The sequence below is a fragment of the Aquarana catesbeiana genome, linkage group LG08 (assembly GCF_042186555.1).
Source record: "Aquarana catesbeiana isolate 2022-GZ linkage group LG08, ASM4218655v1, whole genome shotgun sequence".
NCBI classification, from domain to species: Eukaryota; Metazoa; Chordata; class Amphibia; order Anura; family Ranidae; genus Aquarana; species Aquarana catesbeiana.
Genome location: NC_133331.1, coordinates 144857656 through 144870570, shown reverse-complemented (window position 1 = coordinate 144870570; position 12915 = coordinate 144857656). Strand labels below are relative to the sequence as shown.

Sequence of the window (12915 nt, the reverse complement as noted above, 5' to 3'; positions counted from 1 at the left end):
AAAAACTTATTGTTATCAGTGACGTGGATTGCCATGCCCATATTTTTTTTGTCTTTTTTTTTTTTTTTTTTTTTTTGTTTTGTTTTTTTTTAGTCTTGACCATCACAAAGAAAATGAGTAAAACCCACTATAGTTACCCTTTAATGCATTAAAATTCAGCTAAATAACACTTCAGTTGATATGCATAACTTGTGTTTTGTGATCTTTTTCTTATATTGTCTTATATAAGGAGCAATCAAAGACTCCTGTGAAAGTAGATACAGAGAAGGTATCCTTGTTTGATGACGTACATAAAAAACCCGAGTCTAAAGCTCCCGTTCCAGCTTTTGAAGATACAGTGCCACCTGCAGTGCAAAAGAATAATACGGTAAGATTGTTTCAAGCCATGTAAAAACCAAGTAAAATACTTTACTTTAATGTACAGTATTTACATATAATCTAATAAGCTTTTTTAACATTTACAGTTATTTAATCTATTTTCTTTAAAGGAATGCAGCTTTAATAAGTGCTCATATTTTATTTTTGAACAATTATGTCAATTATATGTGCTATTATGTCTTAAAGTTCTTTTCAATTTCTGTACTTAGGTAAAATCTGTTTCTGTGAAAGAGTCAGATGGTTTGTTTGCAGATACACCACCAACTCTTAAACATACAAAGCCTAAGACCACTAATGTGCTAAGTCTCTTTGGAGAAGAGGATGATGAGGATATGGAAGATCAGCTGTCAACCAGTGCCTCTTCGAAGGATTCTGAAAGGGTAAGTGCATTTCACACTTAAAGTGCTTGTAAAGCTTCAATTTTTTTTTAATTTTTTTTTAAATAACAGAAGTTTTATACTTACTGCTCTGTGCAATGGAATTGCACAGGGCGGCCAGGAACTTCCTCTTCTCAGGGGGGTCCCCACCAGCGCTTCTGACTATTCCCCTCTGGTGAGTGTCCCCAAAGAAAGCCCCTTCCTATGGGGGCACTCATGCGGGCTTGTTCCCAAGCATCGTTGTCTGCATCTATTGACATAGACAGTGGGACTCGGCCCCGCTCCCTCGTCACTGGCTTTGATTGACAATAGTGGGAACCAATGGTTTCTGCCACCTCAGCAAAACCTGTAAGACCAGGAAGTTAGGGGAGAGAAGAGCTGCAGATTAGGCACAGCGCTTGATCGAATGTGGGCTCAGGTAAATATAAGGGGAGGTGAGGAGGGATACGGATGCCTAAACATTTTTAACCTTGATGCAAGGAATGCATTAAGGTAAAAAATATTTAGGCTTATAGAAGCATACTATAAAAAGAGCCACACATTACCTTCAGATCAGCTTTAGGCCATCTGCAGTGTTATACAATTCCTAAATTTAGGGGGATTTTACTTCATTCTGATTATCTACTTCCTTGGCTGCCTGCTGCACATCTATACAGCACTATTATTGGACCTATCTTAGAGAATACAGAAGTGTCACAACCTCATCTGCAGCAATACTGATAGGTCGTCAACTCTGCTCTCTCCTCCTATCTGCATGTCACCTGTCGGCACATGTGCATGCAGCAATGTCTGAGTAGCTCCTAAAGCATTCCATTACTATCACGTCCAGTTTTTCTTCCTAGGTAAAGATAAATATAAAGAAATAGTTCACTAGTATCCAAATTAAAATCAGTGTAGCACAACACCTAAACAAATAACACACATATATGTATATATGTGTATATTTGAAAGATTATATCCTGCAACTTCCACTTTAAATATTTTTCCAAAAACGCCCCGTGTCTTCACTTTTCATGCATAGTGCACATCCATCACCAGGTGAAGGGCCTGCTCACTTCTCGTATCCGCCTCGGGTTACACAGGTCATCAGTTCCATCCACTTGCCAAAGCACTCCATAGGCTCAGCTCACATCTATCTATCATACAAGGCAGAAAGGCACAAACGTAGTGTGCTCCGTTTTTGTTTTTTTATTTAAAAACCCCGCACTAAAATACACTTACAAGATATCAGAATTAAAAGCGCTAATCCGAATACCGTCTCCTGCTGGCTCATCACCACATAAGGTGCGACTCTGGCGTGACGTCACAGGCTCGGCTCCTTCCTACTAGACTCGTTGCGTCCTGCGATTGGGCTTCTTCAGTAGGCCAACTGAGGAGGCCAAATCAAAGGGCACACATTGTTGGGCTGTGCAACACACATTTGACTATTTTTGACATTTTGACTATTTATCTGTATGATAATTGTGCTGATTGCCACTATTATATTATTAGTTCACAAGTATTTCCTGGTCAGAACATACCTAGGTTTAAAACTTTAGTCTCATAAGCCATAATTATGTCATGTATAATTTTATCATTAGGCTACAACAAGAATTCTGCCAGTACTAGTGCTACTGTAATATAACTTTTGTGCTCAAACTTGCTGGCAAGTCAACACATTTTTTACCTAATATTTAAAGCAGAACTCTGGGATCAGCAAAAAATCCCTCATTAGTACACCCCCACACAAAACACGAAACAGTTATTACCTTTGCGAAATTCCTTACCAATGAAGAGAAACGTTGAATTGAATTTTCAGGAAGTCAGCTCTGCAGTTCAAAAAATGCTGTCGGTGTTCTGACGAGAAGTGTCCTCGTATCGGATAGTGTCCGCCCCATACTGCGCAGGCGCAGCGCTTGCGCAGTATTGAGGAGAAGGAGACGCCGAAAGTGTCCGAAGTTGATCAGCTGACCATCAGCTGTATGGCGCTTGGGCACTTAATAGTGAAGGCTTTTTAAGAGGGCCCCTCGCGGGCTCGCTTCGCTCTCCACGCTTCGGGCATGGCCTCGCTACGCTCGGCATCTATTTATTCTAACTCTATGTCCACTTGGATAGTGGGGAATGAACTTGGACACAGGGCAGAATAACTGCGCAGATGCCGTGTACAGCTGATGATCAGCTGTTGAACTTCGGAGACTTTCGGCGTCTCGTTTGTCCTCCGTACTGCACCTGCGCAGTACAGGGCGGACACTATCCGATGGGGGACAGTATTCGACAAGACACCGGTTTTCTGGCAAGGAGGAGGTGTTAGAACAGGAATTGCGTCATATCCTCTCCCCTCTCTTTATACTGTCATTTAAACTACATTTCCCATCATGCTTTGCATATTGCACTGAATGTGGGAGGTACACTAGGCTTGTGTACACTAAATGTGAACATGCCCACTTCAACATAAATCTCCCCTCATTCTGCAGCCACATCACTGAGCACAACACAGACAGAGGGGAAATTCTTATAACTGTAAAGCATGTCTGTTTTCTCCCAAGTCACAGCAGGAGATAAACATATTTCCCTTACATGCTTTATGTAATCAGTACTGAACTGTATAAACATTCTATATTATACACACTGTGCTCTGTAAATCAGTATTAGAAATATTCCTCCTCATTCAGCTTTGAGATCTTTCTAATAGTAATCAGTGCTTGTATGGTGTATGAGAACATCCCTAGCCGCACCACAGAAAGAGCCGGGCCCTGCCCCTTTACATCAGCGCATGACACAAGTAAATGTCGGCATGAGAAAAAAACAAAAGCGCAGCGCTAACTTACTAATCAGTACCACAATAATGGTGGAACCCTATAATTTATGGCAATCTCAGTAAGCTTCAATATCGCCTCAATACCAGTCTCCGTGATATGTAACGTCACACATAATGCACACTAAAAATAAGACATAAAAAATGACTGCAAACTTTGCAGGGATGGTGGAAACCCCTCCTACAGATATTTGGCAGTGGATGGTGTCAGTAAAACAGTGGATGCTGTCCACTGCTAATCAGTGCAGCCTCATCAGTGCCCATATGTGTAGCCTTATCAGTGCAGCTTTTCAATGCCCATTAGTGCAGTTTATCAGTGCGGTCTCACCAGTGCCTATCAGTGCAGCTTATCTGTGCTCACCAGTGCAGTGTCACTAGTGTAGCTTTTCAGTGCCGGTGTCACCAGTGTAGCTTTTCAGTGCCGGTGTCACCAGTGTAGCTTTTCAGTGCCGGTGTCACCAGTGTAGCTTTTCAGTGCCCATCAGTGCAGTGTCACAGTGCAGTTTTTAGTGCTGGCAGGGAGGAGGAGGACACCACCTCTATGGACAGACGCACGCTGTGAGACCCCCTCCGCCCACTACAGGGAGCCAGGCAGAAGTACAAGTCCCTGTTCGCTTTCAGAGGACTACAAGGGGGCATGTCAGACTGCTGGCTGAGGTTACTGGAGGAATAGCAGTCAGCAGTCTCGCAAACAGGAAATCACCAGGCAATAACATTTTTTCAGTAAGTTCAGCAGGCTATTGCAGAGGAATTACAGAGCTCAGAAGAATATGGCTGACATAGTTGGTGAAGGTAGGAGATCAGCAACAAGAACTTGGAAATAAGTTTTTGTTCTGCTTTGAAAAGCAAAAATATATGCACAAACATATCTGCACCAGATGCAATGTGATCTGATAACTGTCCATTTCAATTTGTGCCAAATCTGTTCCTTTTTTGTAAAGTTGCTATAGTTTTATGCAATGTTAGCATGATCCTTTCATGATGTAATTGCTACAAGTGGGAACACACTTATAGTAAACACTGATGACATCAAGTAACACCTCTTTCTTTTATTTGCTAGGTCTCCACTGAGAAAAGCACACAGGCAAGGAGTACACGTGTGTTCCAAGATGAGGAACTTCTCTTCAGTCAGGAGCTACAAAAAGATAATGATCCAGACGTAGACCTCTTTGCCAGTACTAGTAAGAAGTCTGTAAGTTTTTTTGATCTTATTATTTCTGTTGAAATCGAATCCAAAATGTACTTTTCTTCTTTCTTTGTTATGCATTATATACATTTTAAGTTAGAGTGGTATATACTTACCTATTTTCAGCCCACTCTTGTCTCATGATCCCCGTGTCAGCCAGCGCTCAAACACAGCTGGTAAAACCTGAAGCCATGATGTCGCCTATAGGCTCCTTTGGCCCATTCGTGGATGGCACTTCCTCCTCTCCCCTGCAGCCGCTGCTAACTGACACGGAAGCTGGGTCATGTGACCAGACCATAGTGGTCTAAGAATAGAGTAAGTATATACATCTTTAATACACAGGTTTAGGGGGGGAGGGAGAATTTTTTAGACTAGTTATGTTTTTATCCTGGAATTCTGTTTTAAATGTGCTCTGCTCTTTTATTTGTCTGCATATTCCACATATAATGAATAAATTCTTTGGTACTAGGCAAAGCTGACTAAAGTAGAAGTAAAGGTTAAAATAAAGTTTAAAGTTCTCTAAAGGCTGATTTTTTTTTTTTTAAATTATGGATATTCAGTGTTTGCTTTAGGACTAGACAAGTTCACGTTATTTTTTTCTAAATAATAATAGTATATGTGAACAATTGTTAGGACCAGATCCTTATAAATCCTAATTTGTGATTACCTTAGTTGGCAGCATCCCAGTATGATTGGTTAAACTCTTGTATTGTCCATTTCTCTGCCATTTTCCTTTTGGGTTAGTAATGACTGATCTATGGTTTGTATATTACAGACTGAGAAACTAAGTGCTGCTAAACCACCAGATGGATTAGGATTGTTTGGAGATGAGGATGAAGATGATCTCTTTAGTACTGTAAAGCCTCTGGTAATTATGTTCCCATTGTGCAGTATAGCTAACATGAATGAACAAAGACAGATTTTTTTGCTTTTAAATTGAAAGTTTTAGTGAGTTGGGATTGGTTTAAGTGTAAAGCCCAGTGCTTCGAGTGGTCTCAAACTTAATAAATACTATGTACATAAATTGTTTAAACCATCAAACAACAATTGAAATTGTATATCAACAATTAAAATGTTAAGGATCATAATTTGCAATATCAAATAGAAGTGCAAATAAAACTGTGTATATAATAAAAAAATAGTCCACTCTGAAACAATTCCTCATCTTCCAAGACGAATATCCATAGAAATAGGATGCTTAGAGATAATTTGTTTAAACAGTTTCCAATAATTTTTTTGCCCTCCACTAATTTCATGAATTGCTCACCATGGCGCCCGCACTAAAGGATAAGCACTCACCAGATGGTATTGTTTTCAGCTGAATCCCCTCTCTTTACTCCTTTTTCCTCCTCCGAAAAAAAAAAAAAAGGGGGAAAAGAGGCTCACTTAGCATAAAACATTTTAGGACTTTATTAAAAACCAATATAATAAGAATTCCCATTTCCATGTGCTATAAAGCACTGTTTAACAAACTCCTTACTGAACACTGCTCCCTTCATGTATCAGGAGTGGGGTCCCCGATATTATCCTGTTAGATGTGAGTACATCACAGACTAATCCCATTCAATGTGTTTCATAAAAAAAGTTGGGTGAGTTGAGACTGACTACCACATTTAGATATGACTGTGCTTTGTTGGAGGGTATAACTAAGCATGTGTTGTGTATTTTTTTGTTGCCAGCACAAGCTTGCCTAGGTCTAGGTTTCATTTTATTAGTTGCAGTTTGTGTTTAGTCTGAATGTAACCAGTGTTATATTTTTCTGTAATGTAATTATAGTATTTCTCTTTTTGGCTTAAAGTTCAAGTACCGTACGTCATTTGCATTTCTCGCCCACTGGTCAGTTGTCGGGCAGATTAGGCTGCTTCAGACCTGTTGGCAATCACTCTTGTGGAGGGCAAAGATGACTCAGAAATAATTATTTGAATACTGAAATGGCAGTTGGGACACCCCAGCAATATGTTGGGTGCATCTATTAGCTTATATCAGGGGTAGGCAACCTCGGCCCCTCCCAGCTGTTTTGAAACTACAAGTCCCACGAGACATTGCAAGATCCTAACAATCACAGGCATGACTCCTAGAGGCAGAGGCATGATGGGATTTGTAGTTTCACCACAGCTGGAGGGCTGAGGTTGCCTACCCCTGGCTCCTATGGACATCATACCATCTCTTGTGTTTGCCCCTGTACAGTCCAGGCTTTCTTTTGGAGTTGAACATCTTGTCCTTTCAGATTTGTTCTTTCATGTGTATGGCTGTTAAAGCGGTTGTATACCCTCAGAAAAAAAAAAAAAATGTTAAAAAAAAATTTAAAAATGAAATAAAACCTGTAAGGCAAAGGCATAATGAGCTAGTATGCACCGTATACTAGCTCATTATAAAATACTTAACTTAGCACAAGGTCCCCGTATCGCAGGCCAGTCCACGCCGAGGGCGCTGACATTTTGCCCTCGGCTTGTCTTTTGGGTTCTCAGCTCCGGTGCTGTGAGTGGACGGAGCCGCAATGACGTCACTCCTGCACATGGGAGCCTTCTTCCCGGCAGGGTCCGGCAGCATCTGGGCATTCACAGCGCATGCGCTGCTGACGTCAGCGGCTGCATGCAAAGTGAATATCTGCTAAACATTTTGGGTGGAGCTCCGCTTTAGGTCCTGCTAGATGACTTCAGACTTTCACCTTTTGCAGGTATAGCTATGTAAAACATTAAAATAAGTGTCTATACTGTTTAAAATCCAGTAATACACTGTCTCACCCTGCTCTGCACATGCTCAGTTGCGCTCCATTTTTAGGCACTGCTGAATTTGTAGAGGCCGATCTGTTGACAGCCTTAAAGCGGAATGAAACCCTCCTATCATTTACAGCAGGAGTGCCCAACCTTTTGAAGAGTGAGAGCCACTTGAGCGACTTGGTAACCAGTCGTGGGCCACAATGAGCAGAGCAGGTGGATGACAGGTCCGTGTCTGCAGAGTGGACATGGACACAGCCCACTCTAATCTGTGGGTCCTCCGATCCGATCCACCCAGACGGAAGGGGATTGATCCTCTTCTGTTTTTTAAGCTGATCAGATTGGAGGTAGGTAGGTGTAAATGGACACAAATCTGTTTACATCTGCCGTTTTCATAGAGGTGAATGGAGGGTCTGATTGGGTCAGACCGATTGTGTGAAAGGGGCCTAGTTTTCGCACTAATGCAGTGCAGTGCACCTGTGTCTTTCCTGTGGGTTAGCTACACTTTTCCGTAGACTTCTATTATATCCTGCAGGTGTGGTGCACTTTCTGAAAGTGCAACAAACCCGCAGGTAATAAGAGATCTAGATCTATAACTGAGTGCAGGTAACCTGAAGGTGCACTGCACCTGCGGATCAGTTTGAAAGCAGCCCAGTAACCACTGCGCAGATATGCCCATACATACATTTTTTAAAAATTTTAGTAATAAACTGACCTTTAATAACAGTCTTCCATTCAGGTATCGTCTGCTGTTGCTGTCCCAAGCAGGGTGCATTTGGTATCAGTCCATCTGTGACAGGAGCCGGCGCTATACAGGAAGAATCGGCTTACACAGCTCTGCTCCACAGCCGCTTGCTTTCTCTACCGTTGGCTTCATTAACAACACAGATGCTCTGGGATGGCGGGTCCGCAATCCATGATCTGGGTTTGCCAATCCGCCATCCCAGAGAAGGAGGTCGCGGGCCACATCAGAGGGCTCCGCGAGCCACATGTGGCCCCCGGACCACTGGTTTGGGCACCCCTGATTTACAGCCAAGGATGCTGCTTCAGTTTGATCTTCAACTACCATAGTGCTGCACATGTGATTTGTTATGACACCAGCCATTTAATAGTTTTACAGTTTGGTTGAGGAAACAAACAAATGTGACAGTTAGCAATCTCTGCATTCCAGGATTGTAACTGTTTTTTGAAACTGTTAAATTGATGGGTTTAATTGCTTGTTATGAATTACTGCTGTTCAGGGGATCTGGGCTCCAGCAAAATGGCAGCCTCCAGCAAGAAGAAACAGGAGCAATGCTGGAGGCAATTTACAGCACATACTCATTTTTGGTAGCATAATTATTAATGTGGAATGTATATTTCTTGCTAAAGAACATTCTTTTTTTTTTTTTTTTTTTTTTTTATGTGTAAAGTTCCGCTTTAAGCTTATCTACATGTTTGTTTTCCATTTTCAATATATGTCTTCATTTTTCTGGAAAAGATATATTAACAGTAATGCTTATACAGGGGGGTCAAGTGTCAGCAGAAAGCTTACAGTGTAGTATGACAAAAACTGGCCAAGTGTCAGACAGTAACATTTCAGGTTTATGATGGTGAGAGGCATTGCACAATTGCATGGCTATCAGGGGGCCTTCCGCTTATGTCGAGGAACATTTATGAAGTGGAATGGTCTCAAAAGAGGGATGAGAGGAAAGTGAGTATATTTATCTTATGACTGTAATATGTGATGGCACACAGGCCCTTGTTTATCTCCTACTTTTATGTCCATCTTTTGTTCCTATCTAACAGTCTTGCCGATTTTGTTTCTTTGGTTACTGCACCCTACACTTGGCACTTCGTTGTGTCCTTTTATTTTTCCTAAATTGATTTGGGTTATGCTATGTTTGTTACAAGTTTATGAGCAGTTACTTCAAGTAGTACTAAACCCATAAGCAAACATTTATCATATTGCATTACAGTTTACCACCTTATTCTTTCCATCTAATTCTTGGATGTGATGGCTTCATTGTTTTTTCTTTTATAGGATTTGTTCTATTTTCACCTGGTGATCCGGCCAGTAAGGCTGTTGTTTTTTTCAAAAGAATAAGCTTTCCTGCGGATGCATTAGTCACAGGGATCAGACAAACCATTTACCACTGATGGATGCTTACAATGATCAGCTTTTATTTATGTAAAACAAAATGAACAAAGCTGTTTGCTGTAATTGCTTATGAAGTGTTAGCTGGAGTTTCTAAATCTGCTAGTACAACTAACACTTTGTTCCCCCTGAGGGAGCATAGTCAGTCTGTGGACTGACATTGCTGCTTTCCAAATTTGCCCTCTGTGCTCCTTCATCCAGAGTGGGGGCACTCTAATACAGGGAGTGTGCTACTGGCAAAGATCACCAGGTGAAAACAGGAAAAATGTAAAAAACAAAAACAAATTTGGCCACCACATCAAAGAATCGGTAACCTGCAATATGTTACATTTTTTGTTTAGGGCCAATTCACACTAGAAACTGCATGTGAATGCACAGGAATGCTGTGCGATTCACATTCAGTTTTGTGCAGTACGATTTCAGTCCTATTAATTTTGGATAGGCTGAAATCACACCGCATCAAAAGTAGTTCCTGCACTACTTTTTAAAAGGCACTACATTGCATGGTACTTTTGTATTATGAGATCTGTTGCGGACAGATGCACTGCATTTGCAACTCGTGTTTGGGTGTCAACTTTGCACTGACCCCCGCAGCAGCTCACAAGGGCAGTGCAATTGGAAAGCGGTTCGGGGAGCTGCAAGGGTACGCAGCTTTCCCGCACTGCAGTCAAGTGGGAACAAGGCTGTTGGGGTTTATTACCGCTTTTAGAGTTCTTCTTTAATGGGATTATAACTGTTTGGGTGTAGCGGAAGGCACCGAAGCATGCAGAAAAACAAAGAATATACTGATATTTTTAGTGTATTTCCCACCTCATCTGACTGCAGAGAAATTGGTTGAAAGTGAAACCTTCCTGTAATATATCATAGGGTGTCACTTGTATCTCTAAATAGAACAAACCTGTCTAGCTTTTGTAACAATGGAAGTTTTCTAAATGTACAAATTACAATTTTGCTTTTTAACCACTTCAGCCCCAGAAGATTTTCCCACTTAATGACCAGGCCATTTTTTGCGATACGGCACTGCATCGCTTTAACTAACAATTGAACAGACGTGCGACGCAGTACCCAAACAAAATTTACATCCTTATTTTGCCACAAATAGGGCTTTCTTTTGGTGGTGTTTGACCACCTCTGCGGTTTTAATTTTTTGCATTATAAACAAAAAAAAGACCGCCAATTTTGAAAAAAAAAACTATTTTTTTACTTTTAAAATGTTTCCCCACATCCAATTCGCATGACAGGCTCTTGCATGAGTGTGCTCGGCTCTCAAAGCAAGGTCCAAACACATGCATGAGCGAGTTTGGGGTGGATGAACTTGACTGGTCTGCTCAGAGTCCTGACCTCAACTCAATAGAACACCTTAGGGATGAATTAGAGCGGAGACTACGAGCCAGGCTTTTTCATCCAACATCAGTACCTAACCTCACAAATGCGCTTCTGGAAGAATGGTCCAACATCCCTATAGACACACTCCTAAACCTTGTGGACAGCCTTCCCAGAAGAGTTGATGCTGCTATAACTGCAAAGGGTGGGCCAACTCAATATAGAACCCTATGGACTAAGACTGGGATAATTAAAGTTCACATGCATGTAAAGGCAGGAGACCCAATACTTTTGGTAAGTGTGTGTGTGTGTGTGTGTGTGTGTGTATATGTATATATATATATATGTGTGTGTGTGTATGTTTATATTTGATTGAGTTACAAAAAAAAACGCGTGGAAAATTTTTGAAGAATCCGTGTGTGTGTGTGTGTGTGTGTGTGTGTGTGTGTGTGTGTATATATATATATATATATATATATATATATATATATATATATATATATATATATATATATATTATATTATATTATCTCCTTGTGAGGTATATCTTGTATACAAAATATCCTGAAACTTTAACGGGGTTGTAAACCATTTACAACCACTTTAAACTACAGGCAAGCCTATAATTAGGCTTACTTGTAGCTTCACTGGATATCTCCTAAACCTGTACGGTTTAGGCGATATCCCTGTATTTGCATGTGCCGACGTCATGCGGCACATGCGCACTTAAGCCAACTGAAGCAATGGCACGTATGTGCCATTGCTTCAGTTATACTGTGCTGTTCCCGGCGGCTCCCACGCATGCGCGGGACTGATGTCATCGCGGCTCCGGCCAATCACAGCGCCCGAGCCGCGATACCCGGAAGTAACCTTTGAGATAGATGTCGCCGGCCGGAGGGCGAGACAAGGACGGCTGCGGGGGCTTCGTTCTCGGGTAAGTAATTCATAATGAGCTAGTATGCTATGCATACTAGCTCATTATGCCTTTATCTTGCAGGGTTTTTTTTTTTTTTTTTTTTTTGCTTTTCCAGGAGGGTTTACAACCACTTTAAGGCTTCACATACACTGCTGCTGGTAAACAGACGTTAAGGAGCAATTGGGTGTTTTTTTCAGCTGCGCTTGAACTCTCCTCTGTTATCTTATCAGTACATGTACACAGGGTTGTTTATAGGCAGTTGAGTTTAGAAGCATTTTTTGGAAAGCAAAAAAATGCGTTCAGGACGGATGTTCAGAGGCATTTGAAACGCCAAACACCTGTAACAGCTTGTAAAACGCGGTAACTTGCTTTTAGCCGCATTTCGTCAGTTACTATCAAGTTAAATCTGGAGCGGTTGTAAAATGTTCCATGTACATTAACCCTAAAAAATAGGCAGGATTTTATTCAAATAACCAAAAGGTTGAATTCTGCTTACTTTTGCATTTGTAGAAAGAAAAGAAAACGGTAATTAAAAAAGACAATTTGGATCCATCCAAAGAACCCAGCAGTTTAAACGTAATAAAGGAGACAATCATAAAGGCAGAAGGTGGAGAGGTTTGTACAGCTTTATTACATATCATTTGGGAGAGGAAGGAACAAGTTGGAAATCATGGGGGGAAATTTACTAATACTGGAGAGTGCAAAATCTGGTGCAGTTCTGCAGAGAAACCAATCAGCTACCAGGTTTTATTGTCAAAGCTTAACCACTTGCCAACCGTGTCACACAGATATACTGCGGCACAATGGCTCTCCTGGGCAAAATCCCATACAGGTACGTCCTACCCGTTTTCGGCCACCAGAGGGCGTGCGCCCACTGCACGGAGGGGGACCTGATGCGTGTGGCCGGCGATTGCATGCACGAGTGCCAGCATGGGGATTTGTGTTGTGTAAACACACACAAATCCCTGTGCTGTCAGAGGAGAGGAGCCATATAGTTTCCTCCTATTAAAAAGGAAAAAACGATATGGCTCCTCTCCTAGTCACTCCCATCCCCACACAGTTAGAAGATGCTGAGGGAACACACATT

General features: G+C 41.4%; 1 protein-coding gene across 4 annotated transcripts in view; it reads left to right on the top strand.

Annotated features, from left to right (window-relative positions):
- The window catches only part of WASHC2C (WASH complex subunit 2C), a 123186-nt gene that overhangs the window by 78311 nt on the left and 31960 nt on the right, over nucleotides 1-12915 (top strand). For 2 of the 4 annotated variants that reach the window (XM_073596528.1, XM_073596527.1), the window contains exons 21-25: nucleotides 230-367; nucleotides 588-758; nucleotides 4610-4741; nucleotides 5511-5603; nucleotides 12339-12443. In XM_073596528.1, the coding sequence (XP_073452629.1) occupies nucleotides 230-367; nucleotides 588-758; nucleotides 4610-4741; nucleotides 5511-5603; nucleotides 12339-12443 (639 nt within the window). The remainder of the gene's footprint in view (nucleotides 1-229; nucleotides 368-587; nucleotides 759-4609; nucleotides 4742-5510; nucleotides 5604-12338; nucleotides 12444-12915) is intronic. The other 2 variants (XM_073596530.1, XM_073596529.1) reach the window with 1 other exon arrangement.